Here is an 18,601-nt window from a genome sequence, read left to right as displayed (position 1 = left end):
TGTTGTAATATTTTTCCAGGCAAACGAAAAATAGTTATTAAACAATCCAAAGTACCAAAAGTGGAAAGAATTGAATTATACTCCCTATCGAAACTGCAAGTATAGTCTCACATATAAATGGTAATGATTATTTTAGATACGTTTATAAGCAATTTGGAATGCTGTCTTCTTCCAGCTAAAGTAAAAGATATACTGTCATATTAAAATAATAAATATGTGCATTTTGTTATTCAACACAAGAATTATATACATTTTTTTTTAGGTTATATATTTTTTATGGTTTTATTTTTATTTTTTTTAGCTCTATAATGCTTGTGTAAAAAAAAAAGCCAGAAGTTTGACGCCGATACCATTAAATGTTGTTGTTGTTGTTGTTTTGTAATTTAACTAAACTAATTTAATTTAATTTAATCTAACCTATAGCTAATATATGAAAACCATAATAACCATAAACACACCCGTTACCTTACTGTAACAATTTACCTTTCATTTTAGAAGTCATTTTGGCATTTTTCCTATTTGATAATTTGAACCCACCCCCTCAGGATCACTCATGGGCTATTCCAGTCCGTAATGTAATGATATGTCGACGGGACTTTCCCATTACACTAATCTAGAGGGGTGCTATTGTGGTGCTTCAGTGTGGCAGCCGGTGTTTTGGGTGTTCTGCCTTTTTTTACCTGAATAGGTACGTCTAATTTTCTTAATTTACTGCACGACTAAATCCAATCTCCAATATTTGTATGTGTTGAATGTGACGTTATAGTTTTATACTTTATATTGCACACGACACAGACTAACGTTACTAAATACAAAAAAGCCAGCTCCGTTGCTAGTTAGCTTATTATTAGTAATGATGTGTTATGCTGCTTCCTGTCAACATTTCAAGCTTTCTTATTGGCCATTAGTGCTCTTACAAAGTCATTAAATGTGGACGAACGAACTGAAGTGATGTATGAAAATAAACGTAACGTAAGCTTTAAAGAATTAAGTGCTAAGTTTTTGACAACTAACGTTAACGTTATTCAGCCAGTAAGCTGAGCAGCTAATATTAACGTAACAGTTACTTAGTTAGCTAAACAAACTCATAACCACAGTCTTGTATAGGCCTAACGTACACAATAATCCGTTCGTCTTAAAAGTAAGTTGTTTTAAATAAGTTGTTTTGTCATTTTTCTTTTTGAATAGCTCCTGTACTCGTATAATCTGTTAAATGTTTTTGACTAACAAGCAAAATGTCTTTGTTTTAAATTTCAGTTTTAATAGCACAGAACTGTCAAAATGTCTAGCAAAAAGGCTAAAGGAAAAACCACCAAAAAGCGCCCCCAGCGGGCTACATCAAACGTGTTTGCCATGTTCGACCAATCACAGATCCAGGAATTCAAAGAAGCATTCAACATGATCGATCAGAACCGTGATGGCTTCATTGATAAAGAGGATCTGCATGATATGTTGGCCTCATTAGGTATGGACAAAGTAGTTTTCCAAAAGCAAAAAGGTTTAATCTTCTGCCCTTCACTCTAATGACCGACCCGTTTCCATTCCAAAGGACATCACTTTCCCACACTCTTTTCACTTTAATGCCATTTGGTGCCACCAAAAAATACTATATACTGCTATATGGGATTTGCCCATTACTCCGACCTGCAGCTATCCCGGGCTCATTACTTTTGCAATGGACACTAAAATATGAGCATTAACTGAGGTTCATATTTTTCTGGTCATATCTCTACATATGGTCATATTTTTCATAGTATTCTGAAACGGTTAACACTAAGTCATAATAAAATACAAATATCTCTTTAAATAAACCAGCATTATCTGTTTTACTGTAACAGTAAAAATCCAAGCAGCATACATTGAAAGAGAGAAAAAACATGACACTTTTTTAAAAATTAAAACAGCAAAATAATTACTTAAATAATAAATAACAAAATATAGTATAACATACATTAATTTAAACTTAGGGGGTTAATCATTATATTGCAAGTCATTTAGAGAGTTTAAAGGCATTCCTTTTTCAGCTGCTTAAAGTTGTCATGTGACGCCAGTGAACACGTATACGAGAAGAGCTGTTGTTGCAAAGGGGAGGGGGAGTTATTTTGATTAAAGATTATGAGGGTACATAAATTTTTTTAATATAATGATGTCCATAGAAAATAATTTGGTCACACTTTATTTTAGGGTCCAATTCTCACTATTAACTATGACTTTTGCCTCAATAAACTCCTAATTACTGCTAATTAATAATTTATAAGATAGTTGAGGAATTGGGTAGGATTAAGGGATGTCGAATATGGTCATGCAGAATAAGGCATTAATATGTGCTTATAAGTACTAATAAACAGCCAATATCCTAGTAATATGCAAGCTAATAATAAGCAACTAGTTAATAGTGAGAATTGAGCTCTAAACTAAAGTGTTACCAATCATAATAAACAATGCAATATTCCATAAAAATAATAATTGCCTATTTTGATTTCATGGTAACTTAAAAGAATTTAAATAAAAAAACAAATTCAAATAATTTTTAAATGCCACAAAACTCTTAAATCTACTTTTAATCTGATACAAACTGGTTTTGACTGACAAGTTATTTCATTGTCAGGTAAGAACCCCACAGATGAATACCTTGAGGCGATGATGAATGAAGCTCCTGGACCCATTAACTTCACCATGTTCCTCACAATGTTTGGCGAGAAACTTAATGGAACAGACCCTGAGGATGTCATCAAAAACGCCTTTGCTTGTTTTGATGAAGAGGGGACAGGTAAGTAAGGGAAGCAAGTAAGGTATTCACCAAAATAAATAGAATATATTCTGTTTTTGGTATACATTTATTAAATTATTTTCAGCATTGATAACCAATATGCCTAATTTGTTCTAGGTTTTATTCAGGAGGACTACCTGAGGGAGCTCTTGACCACAATGGGAGACAGGTTCACAGATGAAGAAGTAGACGAGCTGTTTAGAGAGGCCCCTATTGACAAGAAAGGAAACTTCAACTATGTGGAATTCACACGCATCCTGAAGCACGGCGCTAAAGACAAGGATGATTAGGATGAGGCCGAGCACTACTGAAACGAATGAAAACTACACTGTTATACTACACGCGTTTAATTTTCTCCTTTTCCCCCACATTCATCCCCACATGGGCTAGTGCAAAGGGATTTATTCATCAGCAAGGTGAGATCATTTGACTGCACTGGACCTTCTCTTAAAGGCCGTGTGTCCACCAAAGCGTTTTTAGCCAGCTGAAAACGCCTAGATATGGGCGCTTGAGAGCGTTTTGGCAGCCAGCATTTTTTCAGTTGAGACACTTTGCTTGTTATGATACGGAATATCCGCGAAAGTGTTACTAGTATCTCATTTCACACATATTTTGTTTCTGTGTTGATATTAAAATGTCGATACAATGTAACATATTTTCCCTGGCTCTTGTTTTAAATTATTTTGTTCCGTTATTATGCTTTTTGTTGTCATTAGTTGATGTTGTACAAGCAGAATGTGGCGGTTGGTCGGTGTGGTATTAGTCCCACCTCTCCTCCACTGTGATTGGACAGTTGGTTGGACTCTCGGTGGTTCAGCGTGAAAAAAACGCTCAGTGCCTCATACGCTCATGGCGTTTTAAAACGAAAACAATTGAAAAATACGCTTTGGTGGACACACGGCCAAACAATCTATGTAGACTTGTATATAACTATGAATTACATAAAGACATGTAATCTGTGGTAAACCTCAGAGTGAATGAATGCTGTTCTGCTGTAAATGTTGAGAAATAAATTCTGGAATTATTCAATGTAGCCTGGAGTTGCTGGATATTTATACTTTGTTATAAACAATTTAATGTAAGGTAAATCATCAAGTTTTCTTTACAGAATGGGGAATGTTTTACAAACAAAAGTCAGTTTCGAGTTTATCCCAACATTATTTTGTTTACAATTAAAAAACACAATTTTTGAAATCTGTTAAAAACAAGGTATTGTCATTAATATTATTCTCCTGACACCCAGGGATAGACATTTTCCTGTGTAGAGGACATTATATCATAGCTAATTTTTTTTGTCAGGTTTCACCATGACAACTCCCTTCTCCTTGGTCTTTAAAAATAAACTGAACTAAAGACTGACTGAATGATTAAATTTAGCACTCTTATGGAAATATGATGTATTAATATTTCGCAATTATCATTTCAATCTAAATTTAAAATTGTTTGTCAGAAATAAACATCTCAGGAAAATGTTATGTGGTTTCAAATCAGAGTATTACTTTCTTTTACAAAACCAATGTCCATTGAGGACAACAGTCCTTACAGCATGTTTATCAGGCATTTTGGGAGACACAAGTGAATAGGGAAATATATTATATATCAATATTCCTATAAAATGTGAGATCATTATGTTGCGAACACATTAATATTTAGATACAATATATTGATTGGGACTACCTATTAATAGCCATTTTACATGCATATTGCATAAAGTAAAATGGTATATCAAATCAGTGTTATATATTTAATAACAGTTGAGAATCATCTTTATACAAAGTTTGGTTAAAAATAGCCTGAAACCTAAAAATTGGTACTTGGAAAAAAAAACTAAAAAACATTGTTGTTGCCTATACATGTCTTATGCCATTTTATTTTCTTAAGTCCTCTTTACAGAGGTCATATCTTTTTTCAACAACAACAAAAAAAAATCCATTTGTTTCATATGCTACAAATAATGTAATGACATTGAAAAAATTTAATTCACACAAAAAATGAATAAAAAAATAATCTGGTTCATTGAAACCAAGATTTTGGATTTTACAGAATAAGATAAACTGCCAACTAAGACAACACAAAATCTGTTTTCAAATGTTTAATTTCTCTCAATAACTTCACAACAACATCAGAGAAATCGATGGAGACAACTACCAGTGGTTTGGAGCACCCTGAGATTTAATCATGATATAAACAAAATAAGGACTACTGAGCTACAATCTTTTGCTTTCAAAAAACAATTTCACGTTTTTATATCCAAATGTTTTACTGTACAATGCTGATTTATTTTATTAATTAGATCATTTCATTGGGTCCTTTAAAAATACATTTTTCCAGCACCATTATTTTTTTTTTCTCTTTGACCAAAACAAGATTATGAATCCAACATCTGTCAAACTTAGGCTAGGTAACAAAGTTAAACGACAGAACGTTCCAGATGGTCAAACCTCTTCAGTCCCATCCATAGCCAGAAGTATTTCCAACACTTAGCATGAAAAATATAAACTCATAAGTAATCAAATGCCGCCCGTTCTCCGTATGACAGGTGCATGTGTAGGTCATGGGGTGTAGGAACTGCAGGACCACCTTCAGTGCCAAAGCTCTCAGTGAGGTTCTTCAGTTGCTCACAGAGCAGCACCAGTAACTACTGATGTCAGGAGTCTTCATTCACGATCACTCCGCTAAGGCTAAGTTTTTTGTCTGAATCTTGGCCAAGTGGTCTGATATTCCAGCTTCAATTTTGTCACACTGAGCTAGGAACCCCTAAGCACAAGGAAAATAAAGAGAACAATATTTATTAAAGATCTGAAATCAAATAATGGTCATGGGGGTATGTTAAAGTCTTAAGTGTTTAATTCAAACTTAATATCAATAAGGCATAATCCTACCTGAACAGTTTTCACAAGTCCCTTTTTCTTCATCCTGCAGTCATTAAAACTCTCAGGCAAGTTCTGTAAATAATGTTGGAGTTTATCAATACAAAAGTGCACAAATAAAGCGACTTTACTGAACAACAGGATTTAAATACATTTAATATACTGTAGTTTTATTTTATCTCTAAATAATCAATTCGCAATTAATCTAAAGTAGCAGCAGATCTTTTCTTCCTTATTGTGACATTACATCTGAGTGTAATGGGTTTTTAACTTGGTTTTACTTTGAGCAACTTTAAGAAATGAAAAAACAATTTACCAGTGCATCTATTTCCTCTAGGATCTTCATGAACTGCTCGGAGGCTATTTTCACTCTGTGGTCCAGTTTGTTAAGAGCCTCAGCTTGCAACTCCTTTGCAAGAAAACCCTGAAAATCATTACATTATGAATTCAATTATGAGAATGATCATATTGCCAAGCCTCGTACAGCAGGTACACTGTTCAAGAAGAAAAATAAATGATGTGTCCCAAATGACATACTATACACTATCCACTACTCAACCATGAATTTCATAGTTATTTTGTCATCCAACATCAGAATCTGTTAGCCCCTCATCGGTATGTAATTAAAGCTATCCAAAAGTGGAATGTTGGAGTGCATCCAACATTCCACTTTTTCGGTTAATTCAGTGCATCATCCAGATATTTGAAGCGCAATTTTTGCACTACTCACAATTTATACTATAAAAAGGCATAGAATAGTGCCATAAATACGTGAATTGGGATGCACCTAAAGACTTATTTTTTAAAAACATGTCACACATACGTTCTTCAGTCCTGTAAGTTCACCATCCACCTTCTCAAGCTTCTTGGCGGTTTGTTCCACTGACTTTTCAATGTCTTTGAGCTTTTTAAGGTCAGCTTCCTCCTCAGGACTGTTCTGTAAAAATAAAGCAGCTTGTCAGACTCAGAAATAATTACAGATATTCTTATGAATGAATGAATAAACAACACATTACACATCTTACCCTCTTTCCAATCATCATCATTTTACAACCTTGCTTTACTCCAAAGCCGGACAGAGGCTCATCCATCTCCTTCAATGATTTCCCTACAGTCAGAACAACATAAGGTTACAATTCCAGTGATCCAGGTTTCTCTTGCAACAGCAATACACTGTAACGTTAACTGTTGCAATGGCAGACTAATGATGCTTTTATTTCAAACACTGCATCGTTCTGTTGAGCTCACAAATTTCAACTCATGACAGTTACCGTAGTTAATACGCAAAACACAGACTATTTACAGTTGAGCGATTATAAACACAGGAAGCTGAGAAACAGACCATGTGCCTAAAGCATTGTATATGCTGTATTACCTTTAAATATGACTTTCTGGGATGGTGCTGGTACTCCTGTGGCTTCTGTCAGCGCCTCACACAAATCCTTCAACAGTGGTTCATGTCCATCTTGTGCTGTTAAAGTGATGCTGTGTTTGGTCGTGCCTGAGACAGACAGAAGATCACAGATTTAATACTCAAAATGATCGAGAGAGCTAACTGGAACTATATCTGCAAATCCAGCATTAACGTTCACCACTCATTTAACCTTAATCAGATTACAATTGACTTGAAAACGCAAGATATAAATTCATAGCCTCGATATAGCCTTAGTTAAGTGTCTAAGGTTTAGAGTGATGTTCGGATCATTTACAGTTAACGTTAGCTAGCTTTAACAGCTAGTGTAAAGCTAACCTCAATAAAATAGCGACTACATTTATTTTCGATATATCTTCATGTTTTGAAATTTTAAAAGTGGTCAGTTATCTTTACCATAAGCAACTGTCACAGTCAAGGTGTTCTCCGCCATATCGGCACACTGTTAGCAAAGGCTTCACAACTTTAGAATGTGTACATTATGCAACCGGAAGTGACGCATTATATGCGTCACGCCCCTTAGAAAACCGGGGATGTGCTTGATATTTGTGTTTTTTTATTTACAAAAATACATTTTGGAATGTAAAACAAAAACAAAAAAACAATGCATTATGCAATGATTTATTTACCATATACGCAAGAAGTGAGCTATTTCAAAGAGAGGGACTTTGGCTCTTTGTAAATCACATTTCTTACATTGTATAAATACATTTGTGTCCCAAATGACATACTATACACTATCCACTACTCAACCATGAATTTCATAGTTATTTTGTCATCCAACATCAGAATCTGTTAGCATTGTATATGCTGTATTACCTTTAAATATGACTTTCTGGGATGGTGCTGGTCAAGCACATCCCCCAGATTTTACATGAACCCTTTTTGGAAAAGGGTTTTAAAAGCACTGAAATTTATGTAACTGTTTTTTTTGTTTTGTTTTTTTGTTTTTGAGACTATCTAATACTTTTATTGTTCTTGTGGCATCTTTTTCGACAGCACTTGATCCAGTAATACAAACACTTTCTATTCTATTCTATTTTATTCAATTTTTTTTTTTTTTTATAAAATAAAAAAAATTAACATGTACTGCGTTAGATTAAACTGAGAAGGGTCATAGCACTTGCATGTTGTTGTCCTACTGTTAGTTTTAACTGCTTCTATTGTTCTCATTTGTAAGTCGCTTTGGATAAAAGCGTCTGCTAAATGAATAAATGTAAATTTAATAGAAAACAATCTGCTCCTCTTCTAAAATGTGTTACTGCCAAATAAACAGCCCAGTGGTTCCAAAAAAATTATCCACTATTTTTTTTAAATACCACCATTTATTGCAACTCTTACAGACTCCAGTGATGCATTTCACATTTCAGATCTTGATGTATTATCATTAATGAACTTTATTATCAAGAAAACCAGGTCATTTTAATAATTCAAAGAATATTCAGACCAGTTGATGCCTTGCTTTACATTGCTGCTCCAGGCAGATTCTTCATTCATGCTACACAGAACTATAGACGTCAACATAATTCTGTCAACATTTCAGCAAGCTTCAGAGTGAAGCAAGGGCATAGACATTAATATTAACTGTAAAAATATTAAAATTCGAAATTGCTATATTATTAAATAATATGGGTTTACATGTTTTAATGTTTGTAATTTTTTTTTTTAAAGTAGCTTGACTTTTGTAACTGTTTTGATCTCATATCATCCAGAATTACTTTTGTTAGGACATGCATTGATATAAAGGTATGCTCAGGAAACAATGGAAATTCTTAGTAGGAAGATTTAAGGTATATACCAGATTTCTTTCAATTTCGAAAAACTGGAATCTCATTGGCAATCAGGCTAACATGTTTACATGACCAAATTCTAATTAAAACTGTGCTTCAAACAAAAACAGTTAGTTACAATACCAAGTGCTAGATTGGCAATGAATACAACAAAACATGTTCAATACCATTTACCAGCACTAATAACTTCCTCCAACGCATGTAAATAAAACACTGATCAGAGAACAGATTCTTATGTGGCAGGGATCTGTGGAAGGCCAAACTCATCGACCAGAACGCCATCCTGAGGGATAAAAATACAAAAACAAAAAAATGTACTGAACAAATCACAAAAATAAATATTCCCAAAAGATAATGAATATGTATATCTTGTCATTGACAATATTATCAATGCAATCTGCACCTTATTGGTTTTAGTGTCACTGGGTATTCCTTCAGGAATGGAGGGTGCAGACGAGGCTTCATCTAAATAAGAGCTGTCATCATCCAGCAGTAACTCATCTCCCAGAGCATCCAGCTCTGCAACAGAGAAAAAAGTGAAGCTCAAAGCTCCAAATACACACACACACACACACACACACACACACACACACACACACACACACACACACACACACACACACACACACACACACACACACACACACACACACACACACACACACACACACACACACACACACACACACACACACACACACACACACACACAACCTGCTTCCAGTTCATCCTCATCGATCTCTGGTGTGCCATAGCTGCGACTGAGAGCTTCCTGCACCTCGTTGGCCTCCTCCATCATGTCTTCCAGTTGATCCTGCAGGTCCTATCAGTCACAAACATTGCTAATGAAAAAGTGTATATTATTTACCACTGATCATGAATCAAAAACATTACTAAAAAAACAGTGATATCAAAATGATTAGTGTGCATACTTCAATCTGATCCATCTTCACTTGTTTATATGCTTTCTTCATTTCTTTTGCTCCAATCTTCATAGCCTCCACCTAAAAAAATTAAAGTATAAAAGGTTTGTAGAATTTTACAGTTAAAAAAATATAAATATGAATGAATAAATGAAACTAAAAATGTCTTAGTGCTCGGAATAATACAGATACCAGTAAAAAAGAAAGTTTTTTGATTTTTTATTATTCTCAGAATGACATTTTAGAAAGTAAAAAACAATACATTATGAAATCATTTATTTTATTAGGAAAATACAATATACGCAAGAAGAAGTGGGCCTTTTGCAAGTCAAATTTCTTGGAATTTTTTTAATGAATAAATGAAATTCAAAATTCAAAAGTACTGGGAATCTATGGACAGCAGTAAATAAGTTAATAACAAGTCTTTACTGTTGTTTTGGTGTCCCTTAATGACTGGATTGTGTAGTTGGCTTGTTCCATATTAAATGACTGCTGGGAAAGCTGATCTCTTTGACCCTCATACCTGCATTATACAGTAAAAAAAATTAACATTTAACATTATTACTAAAAACATCCTTTATCAATGTGAAATGAAAACAGAATACTAGATTTCATTTCAAATGAATATTCATCAGGATAAAACTCACATTCTTTTTTGTTTCAGCACTCTCATCGCCTTCTGTTTCACTGTATTCTGTAAAGAGATCGTTTTTGGGATAAAAAAATCTGAGACCACTCTGAAAATCTGGGATTCAAGGTTTAATTTAAACTTGGAAATAAACACAATTTTAGGATTTTGAAAATATAATGTAAAAAGAATATAGTCAGGGTCAGTGATCAATTTAAATGAAGTACATTTGTGATCTTGTGAACACCTAAAGGTCAGATGTTTTAATGCACAAGATGCTCTTTGGATCATTCTCAAATTATGGTGGATAACATGATCATGAAGTTTTATTGTCATTAGGAATTAATGAAGCTCGAGTCAGGGTTATAGTTTACTAAAACTAAAGTAAAAAGTTAACTAAAACCATAAAAAAAATTTAATTCCTTGAAATAAAATTGATTTACTAAAACTACTAAAACTGAAATAAATTATAAAAACACAACAGAATGACTACAATCTTAACTAAAATTAAAATAAAAAATATAAAAAATTCATTCACAATATTAATTAAACTATAATAATATCTCAATAATACTAAATTGGTGCTGCTGCCAGGAGGACAAAAAATACTAAGGAATGTTAAAAAATGTTTTTTTTAAATCCCTAGTTGTTATGTTGATAATATGTGTAATGCAAACATTTATTAAAAATGCAAAACAGAGTGGTCTCAGACTTTTGGATCTCACTGTACAGTTGAATGATATAGTTGTATATAACGTTATATCAAATCGAGTTTCTGATGCTCACTTTTGAGGGTCCATCCCTCATCTTTTTCATCTGGTCCTTATACTTCATTAGCTCTGCGTCGATTCTCGCTATTTTCTTATCGATCGACTCGACCCTCGTATCCACCTATAACGGGAACACCACACAGACAGCATCCACTGTACATCCATGTCTGACATGCAAACACCAATCAGCTTCACTGATGTTCTGAGACTGCAAGACATTCACACAACCATATAGTACTTACATTGCCTATGCAGTCAGAAAGGTTGGGAGGAGGCGTCTGTTTACTCCGACCGAAAATTCTGTTCATTATTTAAAGGGGATTTATACTTATTTGCTTTGTAGAGGTATTTAAATGCTGACTATCTCAACGGGCTTGTTCCGGTTGGTGGGAGAATTCACACACCATAATAAAAGTCACGGCTGAGGATAGTAAGCTTTAGTATTTCCCTGCTTCTTATGTATTGCGGTGTGTTTTTCTACTCCTTCTCATTTTTCCCTTCAAATTGTTTTGTCCCATATATTTTTAACCAACCAATATTGGAAATGTAGGCATACCAACGAAAGCTATAAATAAATGGATTGTCTACAATTATTGCCGACACTATGTTGCGGTCTGCAGTGGTTAAAGTGGGATTTGGCAGGTGGGGGAACCCTCAAATTGTGTGTAGGTGCAACAGGGAAAATTACTCACTGTGGGACAACATATTGAGTATTGTAGTGTAGCAATACTTTTTGGGACAAGAGTGTCACTGTGGCACCAATTAAGTATCACAATACCTATTTACTTGATATTTTATTGGTTTTATTTTGGTCCATCTACTACACTGATATGATGACGATGTTAAAATACACAACCTTGTTTTTCACAATGTAAATTCAAACATAAAAATGCCTGAATACAACTATAACATAAATAAATCACAACCACAAATGTAAATTTGACATTTAGCCTACATTCAGCCCTGGCACTCCACACACATCCTTTCGTCTGTGTCAGTGAAGAAAGTAAACACAGGCTCAACTTATATTTATATGTTTTATGAATCATTTTCTTAGACAAGTTAATTTACTCAAGGCTACCAGGGAAGCTGTAGCCTAAGTCAGTATTGCCAATAGGAACCTAGCTTCTACAAGCTTTGGAATTTGAAAAAGTCTGTTTTTAAATGTTAAAAGTAATTTTAAATAAATTATGCGTGAACCGGCGTAGATGCATTCAAATCAGACAGGAGAACCGTGACTGAGAACATAACGTCAGGAAGCGTGTTTGTGAAGGCGTTTGTGATATTACGTTTTGATTTGATGCGGAAGGACTCCTTCAGAAGGAGCACCAGGCTGGCTGCAATTTGACGGCTGGCTTGCAATTTTTTATTTACCGTTCCGGCCCACTTTAACCCCTGTTCACCAGTGAAATGTCACCATAGGCTGCCATTCAAATTCAATTGTTGATATCAACAAATAATTCGATTTTCATAATTCGAGACGTTGGTGTCCGTGCCAGAGATGGTGGTGTCCGTGCCGGTGTCTGTTCCGAAGAAGTTGGTGTCCATCCTGGAGACGGTGGTGTCCTTGCCGGAGACGTTGTTATCCGTGCCGGTGTCTGTTCCGAAGAAGTTGGTGTTCGTGCCGGAGACGGTAATGTCTGTGCACTTGTCCGTGATGGAGACGGCGGAGACATGCCAGAGACGTTGGTGTCCGTGCCGGACACGGTGGTGAACGTGCCGGACACGGTGGTGCACGTGCCGGGGTCCGTGCTGGAGACGGTAATGTCTGTGCACTTGTCCATGCTGGAGACGGCGGAGACATGCCCGTGCCGGTGGTGTTTGTGCCGGAGACGTTGGTGTTCGTGCCGGAGACTGTGGGTGGTATCTGTGCCGGAGACGTTGGTGTCCGTCCCAGAGACTTTGGTGCACGTGCCAGAGACGGTGGTGTCCTTTCCGGAGACGTTGGTGTCCGTGCCAGAGAGAGTGGAGTCTGTGCCGGAGACGGTGGTGTCCATTCCGGAGACGTTGGTGTCTGTACCAAAGACGGTGGGTGGTGTCTGTGCCGGAGATGTTGGTGTCCGTTCCAGAGACGGTGGTGTCCATGCACTTGTCCGTGCTGCAGACTTTGGTGTCCGTTCCGGAGACTGTGGTGTCTGTTCTGGAGACGTTGGTGTCCGTGCCGGAGACGGTGGTGTCTGTGGTGGTGTCCGTGCCGGAGACTTTGTTGTCTGTTCCGGAGACTGTGGTGTCCGTGCCGGAGATGGTGGTATCTGTGTCGGAGACTTTGGTGTCCGTTCCAGAGACTGTGGTGTCTGTGCCGGAGACATTGGTGTCCGTGCTGGAGACAGCGGAGACGTGCCAGAGACGTTGGTGTCCGTGTCGGAGATGGTGGTGTCCGTGGCAGTGTCCATCCCGGAGACTTTGCTGTCCGTTCCGGAGACTGTGGTGTCCGGGTTGGTATGAGCCAAGCTCTCATCTGAACAGAGTCGATAGGGGACAGTACACTCTTGGAGAAGTTTATCCAGAGATCAAGGCATTCTAGATGGCTGAGGAGCCAGGACTTGTGAGTCTGTAACTCGGCCTCTGACTGGGCCAAATGAGCCAATCGTCGAGATAGTTCAGAATGCACATTCCCCGCTGTCTCAGGGGGGAGAGAGCTGCATCCATGCATTTCGTAAACGTACAAAGTGCCAGTGACAGGCCGAATGGCAGGACTGTGTACTGATAAGCCCGCCCCTCGAAGGCAAATCTCAAGAATGGCTATGATGGGGGGCTATTTGGATGTGAAAGTAAGCATCTTTCAGATCCACTGACAAAAAACACCCCCTGGGCAAACCTGCGAGAGGATTTGTTTGGTCGTTAACATCCTGAATGGCCGTCTCATGAGGGCCTAGTTCAGGTGTCTGAGATCTACAATGTGCTTTTTCGGAAGTAACGGCTGTAGAAGCCTGACTCACTCTGTGAAGGGGGAACTGTCTCGACAGCCCCCTACGCTAGCAGGTTTAACACTTCGGTGCGGAGGACGTGAGCCACGTTGCTCCTTCCCGATGTGTTGACCACAGCATGAAAGCACGGAGGTCTGCAAGCGAATTGGAGCGAGTAGCCTCGTTTTATTGTGTTCAGTACCCATTCTGACACATCGGGGATGGCTTCCCAGGCCTTGGCCCGAGTGACTAAGGGCTAAATAAAGTCTGGGGGCAGGCCGCCGTGTGTCGGGGACCTGGCCGCCCAGGTGTTTTAAAGAGGAAAAGTGCTCTTTTTCTGAGAATTTCTGTGCTTTATTTTTGTCGCTGTTGAAACAACGTTTGTTTGCAAGGGTGCGTGAACTTTGGCTGCAATTAGAACATTTCCAGCCACCTGAACTGAAAAGTGGGCTGGAAGAAGCACGCAAGCTCTTTTTAGGGGTGGTCCGGCCGCAGCGAGACTTAGCCCCCTCCTCTTCTTTTCTGTCCTTGGACTAGGAAGGCTTCAGAGGCTCAGGGTCCAGCGTCATTCATCTCGTCTGTCCTCTGACGGGGTCGCTCTCTGAAAAGAAAGCTAGCCGCGAGCGGCATATGGAGAGGAGAGCGGCATGTTCTCGCAATGAGTTCCCGTGTGAGTGCAGTTTCAGCATGGATTTTGCCCAGGCAGGAAACGCACTCACGGTGCTCATCTGTGCGATGCAGAGGGGCTCTGCATGTAACACAGTCTGGGAGCGGCATTTGCAACAACGCCGCGCTGCTCTTTTAGTCAGTATTTTGCTTTTTTAGCGAATTGCTTTAAAAAGGATACTCTTGCCGGATGGCCGCAGGGAAACGGAGGTAATCTCCAGGTAATCAGCAGATAACGGCGTCAGGTCAGGAACGCTGAACAGGAGGCCGTCGTCCACTGAACTGCTGCTGCAGAGTTCGCTGCGTTCCACTGCTGGGCTATTTTGATGGCGAGAAGGCTCACAAGCAGGAGAAGATCAGCGAAGAGGTGAGTCTTCGCTGAAGGATATTAAATCTGATTCCTATGGCAAAATGGGCAGCTTATACAGTCAGCAGCCACGCCCATTCTGGCACGCTTTGGCGCGCGTGAGACGGGAAGCGCCCTGATAGGTTTGCGCGTCCTCGCTGCTTCGCCATAGGTTCGTGCAGTTGCCGCAGCCCAGCCAATCAGCGTGCTTAGACAGCCTACACTGTGCTTGCTGTGCAGCTGCACTGCGTTTTAAAAAAAAGGCTTCAATATTCTCGAGAAAAGGAGTTTTCCCATAGCGTCTAGCGACGCAATACGGGTGAACTGTTCTCGAAAGGGAACACAAATTATCTGACCTGGGCTGCGTTCAGCCCCGACAAAAAGTTTCAAAACGTATTTTAAACGGAAACGGTGGTGTGTTGAACACCCTGTTCTGATGACGCAAGAGTTGCAACTATTGCAGCTGAGAAGGCCATTCTTTGTGTTCTTTTTGAAGAATTTTCGGAGCCTGATGAAATCGGTATAAATACGTGTTTAATACTGCAAAATACGCCTGATTTTACAGTCACTGCCCTTGCTGTCCAGAATAAAAGAGAACATCCCATTCAAGTGAAGGGATTTGTGACAAATCAAGGCAAGTGTCGGAAAGTCTTTTATTTCCTGTCGTTTTATTTTGAAACTGTAGTGATGTCATTTCCTTTCCGAGCGCATCACATCCTCATTCCCGACTCCGCATTCTGTGGGATGGTGGCTCTCGTGTGCGTAACCTAAGCAAAAGTAAGTTTCGTCCTACACTAAGATGCAAATATTGCCATCGGACTTGTTTAGATGTTGTCTACTTTAACCTGTTTTCCTGTTAAGTATATTATACGCATGGTTTTGATACTTTCGTGTGTATTTCTTTAGTTAATAGGTATCACGTGACTGTTATAAGCCGTGTTAGACTGGAGATTGTTTCCTTGACATTATTTCAGCCTTAAGCTGTATTCTCGAGTGCTATATTTCAGTTCTTATGCCCTTTAGTCCTACTGCTAAATCGTGTTTAGCCTCTGTGTCGCGGTCAGACGCACCTAGAGTGTAGTTCGGCACTCCCTGGCCATGCGCCCCTCACGTGCTGGGCGAATGGGGTGCAGTTGCGCCCGCTTCCACTAGAGGGAAGCGAAGACCACCAAATCCATTTAGTATCTCTACTTTGCCCCATTAACCCTTTGTATGCCTGTATATTAGTTATTTATGACTCTTTTCAGGTTATTTGACCAAATTAATATATTTTAGTATTCTGATTCAATGTTTATTATTGTATTGGATATTACTGTATACTTTTGTACATTGTGATTAATATTATTTTATTCTTTGTTTCTTTTATAGACCACACACACACACACACACACACACACACACAGCTGCTCGTACAGTTCTACTCAGCTGTCATCCAGTCCATCCTCTGCACTTCCATCACCGTCTGGTTCGGCTCTGCTACCAAAACCGACCTCCGTAGACTACAGCGGATAGTTCGGACTGCTGAGCGAATCACTGGCACTACCCTTCCCACACTCAAAGTACTGCACTCATCCAGAGTGAGTAAAAGGGCTCGCAAAATCACTCTGGACCCGTCACACCCAGCACACTCTCTGTTTGAACTGTTACCGTCTGGTCGACGCTACAGAGCACCGAGCACAAAAACAACCAGACACAGGAAAAGTTTCTTTCCCCAGGCCATCTACCTCATGAACACTTAAATGTTCCCCTACTGTGGAACAAACATGTGCAATACTTCCCTCAGACATTTCATTATAGCACCTTATAACTTTATATATATTTATAATTTATAATCTTTTTATTTTATTTTTTCTATTTTTATTTTTTATTTTATTTTTATTTTTTATTTTTTATTTATACCTGTTACTTGTCACTTGTCTTGTCACTTTGTATTGTATGTGTACTGGAAGCTACTGTCACCAAGACAAATTCCTCGTATGCGCAAGCATACTTGGCAATAAAGCTCTTTCTGATTCTGATTCTGATTCTGACACACACACACACACACACACACACACACACACACACACACACACACACACACACACACACACATATATCTATTTGTACACCAATGCCTGTACCCAAACTTCAATTATAAAGTTTGCTGGAATAATTTCTCCGTGCCCTTCTCTCTGACTGGAGCCCTGTCAAAGGAAACTGTCAGACCAGTATTATCCCCTTCAGAGTGTCCCACTCTATCACATGGTCCTTTGAGCCGGATCTGACAGCTTTCTGGAGACAATATGGAGCCAGGACAACCATCTGCAGATCTAGCAGTGCGTTCTCGACCCCAGCGGGAGATACAGTTACCAGCATCCCTTGCAAACTTTGAAGTTGGGTACATACCAAGAGTCACAGTACTTCCTTCCACCGAAGCTGAGGAACTCGGAGCAGCAGCCCCAGCTCACGACATCCCAATCCCTGATCCACTTTCACTGCCATTTGTGAGAGCAGAGTCATGTCGATCCTTGGTATCTTCTCATCGTAGCAGACCGAGATCTTGAGCCAGTGCTGCCTCATCAACCAAGAGGTCCGTTGCAGACGGGCTATCCGAACTACAGAGTGCCATGTTGGAGGAACAGGTCAAGCGGATGGAATTAGCAGAAGTGCAGCGGCAGATTATGGAGCAGACGCTAGTGGACGAGCAGTGTACTCTTCTAGACAAAGAAGCCAGAGACGCCCTTGATGAGAAGGAGGAACTTCTCAGAGAACAAGAAAGGCAGAGACGTCGACTGGAGGAGAAAGCAGAGATGGCATACAAGAGTAAAGAGGCTATCACCAGGCATCAGATGTTGCGACGGCGACTGAAAGAGAAAGAGATGGAATTGGCGCAAGCAGCTCTTATCACGTCTTTCCTGAAGGAAGAAGGAATTAAGAGTCCCAGTTCCTCCAGGCCCCTCAGTGAATGTGAGTACAACCTAAGGTCCTCATCAGAAGCTCAGACTCTCCTACTCCACTCACAAGGTGCACATGGACTGCTCCATTCTACTCCATCTATTCATGTTCTGCCACCAGTCTCCAGTGCAGTCCTTAGTCCACCTGTCTCGACCAGTCTTCCATCAGTCCAGCCCGCTCCACAAGTGAGTGCTTATACTACTACTAGTATACTCGCCCAGCCACAGCCTACGTATATTACCATGCTTCCTCCTCCTGCAATCATCAACCCAACTTCGCAGTCGGCTCCCAGACCAGCCGTGAGTGCAGTTACCTCACGTGCTCCGCCACTGTCAGTAGAACAGTATATGGCCCCACTTCGCCAGCCACAGATGGTCTATAGCCAAGCCCAGGTCCAATATGTGCCTCCACCTGTTACACCTTTACAGCCAGTGCTATCAGCTGTTAACACGCTGTCCTATCCTTACCCCGCCATGCCACCTTCTCCACGACAGGGCACCGCGCCTCTAGATTACAGGGCAGCGCCGGGTACAGACCTCATGGAGCTCCTAGTTGCCACATCT

At 39.2% G+C, this 18,601-nt stretch overlaps 3 protein-coding genes across 3 annotated transcripts; 1 reads left to right on the top strand and 2 right to left on the bottom strand.

The window, feature by feature from the left end:
- The first annotated feature begins 573 nt into the window (after positions 1–573).
- myl12.2 (myosin, light chain 12-2) lies at positions 574–3,803 on the top strand. Its single transcript, XM_082172810.1, has 4 exons — positions 574–688; positions 1,258–1,465; positions 2,609–2,770; positions 2,888–3,803. The coding sequence occupies exons 2-4, from the start codon at positions 1,282–1,284 to the stop codon at positions 3,058–3,060; spliced, it is 519 nt and encodes a 172-aa protein (XP_082028936.1). The 5' UTR covers positions 574–688; positions 1,258–1,281; the 3' UTR covers positions 3,061–3,803.
- Positions 3,804–4,847: 1,044 nt separating this feature from the next.
- On the bottom strand, positions 4,848–7,581 carry bag1 (BCL2 associated athanogene 1). The gene is made up of 7 exons (XM_082172809.1): positions 7,469–7,581; positions 7,016–7,141; positions 6,666–6,748; positions 6,464–6,577; positions 5,957–6,064; positions 5,653–5,715; positions 4,848–5,527 (listed from the first exon to the last, which is right to left on the bottom strand). The coding sequence occupies exons 1-7, from the start codon at positions 7,503–7,505 to the stop codon at positions 5,438–5,440; spliced, it is 621 nt and encodes a 206-aa protein (XP_082028935.1). The 5' UTR covers positions 7,506–7,581; the 3' UTR covers positions 4,848–5,437.
- An 855-nt stretch (positions 7,582–8,436) lies between these two features.
- chmp5a (charged multivesicular body protein 5a) lies at positions 8,437–11,577 on the bottom strand. Its single transcript, XM_082172808.1, has 8 exons — positions 11,426–11,577; positions 11,200–11,304; positions 10,433–10,479; positions 10,215–10,308; positions 9,795–9,866; positions 9,577–9,685; positions 9,266–9,381; positions 8,437–9,145 (listed from the first exon to the last, which is right to left on the bottom strand). The coding sequence occupies exons 1-8, from the start codon at positions 11,489–11,491 to the stop codon at positions 9,095–9,097; spliced, it is 660 nt and encodes a 219-aa protein (XP_082028934.1). The 5' UTR covers positions 11,492–11,577; the 3' UTR covers positions 8,437–9,094.
- Between the last annotated feature and the right edge of the window lie 7,024 nt (positions 11,578–18,601).

Source organism: Leuciscus leuciscus (assembly GCF_965113295.1).
Source record: "Leuciscus leuciscus genome assembly, chromosome: 6".
Lineage (NCBI taxonomy): Eukaryota > Metazoa > Chordata > Actinopteri > Cypriniformes > Leuciscidae > Leuciscus > Leuciscus leuciscus.
Note: the sequence above shows the minus strand (reverse complement) of the source record. Positions and strands in the feature narration are given on the sequence as shown.

Bases quoted from the DNA above. Each gene is read 5' to 3' on its own strand.
- myl12.2 (XM_082172810.1), top strand. From the start codon at position 1,282: ATGTCTAGCAAAAAGGCTAAAGGAAAAACCACCAAAAAGCGCCCCCAG. The intron at 1,466-2,608 runs GTATGGACAAAG...TTTCATTGTCAG, and splicing joins TGATATGTTGGCCTCATTAG to GTAAGAACCCCACAGATGAA. The intron at 2,771-2,887 runs GTAAGTAAGGGA...AATTTGTTCTAG, and splicing joins TTTTGATGAAGAGGGGACAG to GTTTTATTCAGGAGGACTAC.
- bag1 (XM_082172809.1), bottom strand. From the start codon at position 7,505: ATGGCGGAGAACACCTTGACTGTGACAGTTGCTTATG. The intron at 6,749-7,015 runs GTAATACAGCAT...TTCTGACTGTAG, and splicing joins CCAGAAAGTCATATTTAAAG to GGAAATCATTGAAGGAGATG. The intron at 5,528-5,652 runs GTAGGATTATGC...CCTTGTGCTTAG, and splicing joins GACTTGTGAAAACTGTTCAG to GGGTTCCTAGCTCAGTGTGA.
- chmp5a (XM_082172808.1), bottom strand. From the start codon at position 11,491: ATGAACAGAATTTTCGGTCGGAGTAAACAGACGCCTCCTCCCAACCTT. The intron at 10,480-11,199 runs GTGAGCATCAGA...ATCTCTTTACAG, and splicing joins TGAGGGATGGACCCTCAAAA to AATACAGTGAAACAGAAGGC. The intron at 9,867-10,214 runs GTAAAGACTTGT...TAATTTTTTTAG, and splicing joins TAAGGGACACCAAAACAACA to GTGGAGGCTATGAAGATTGG.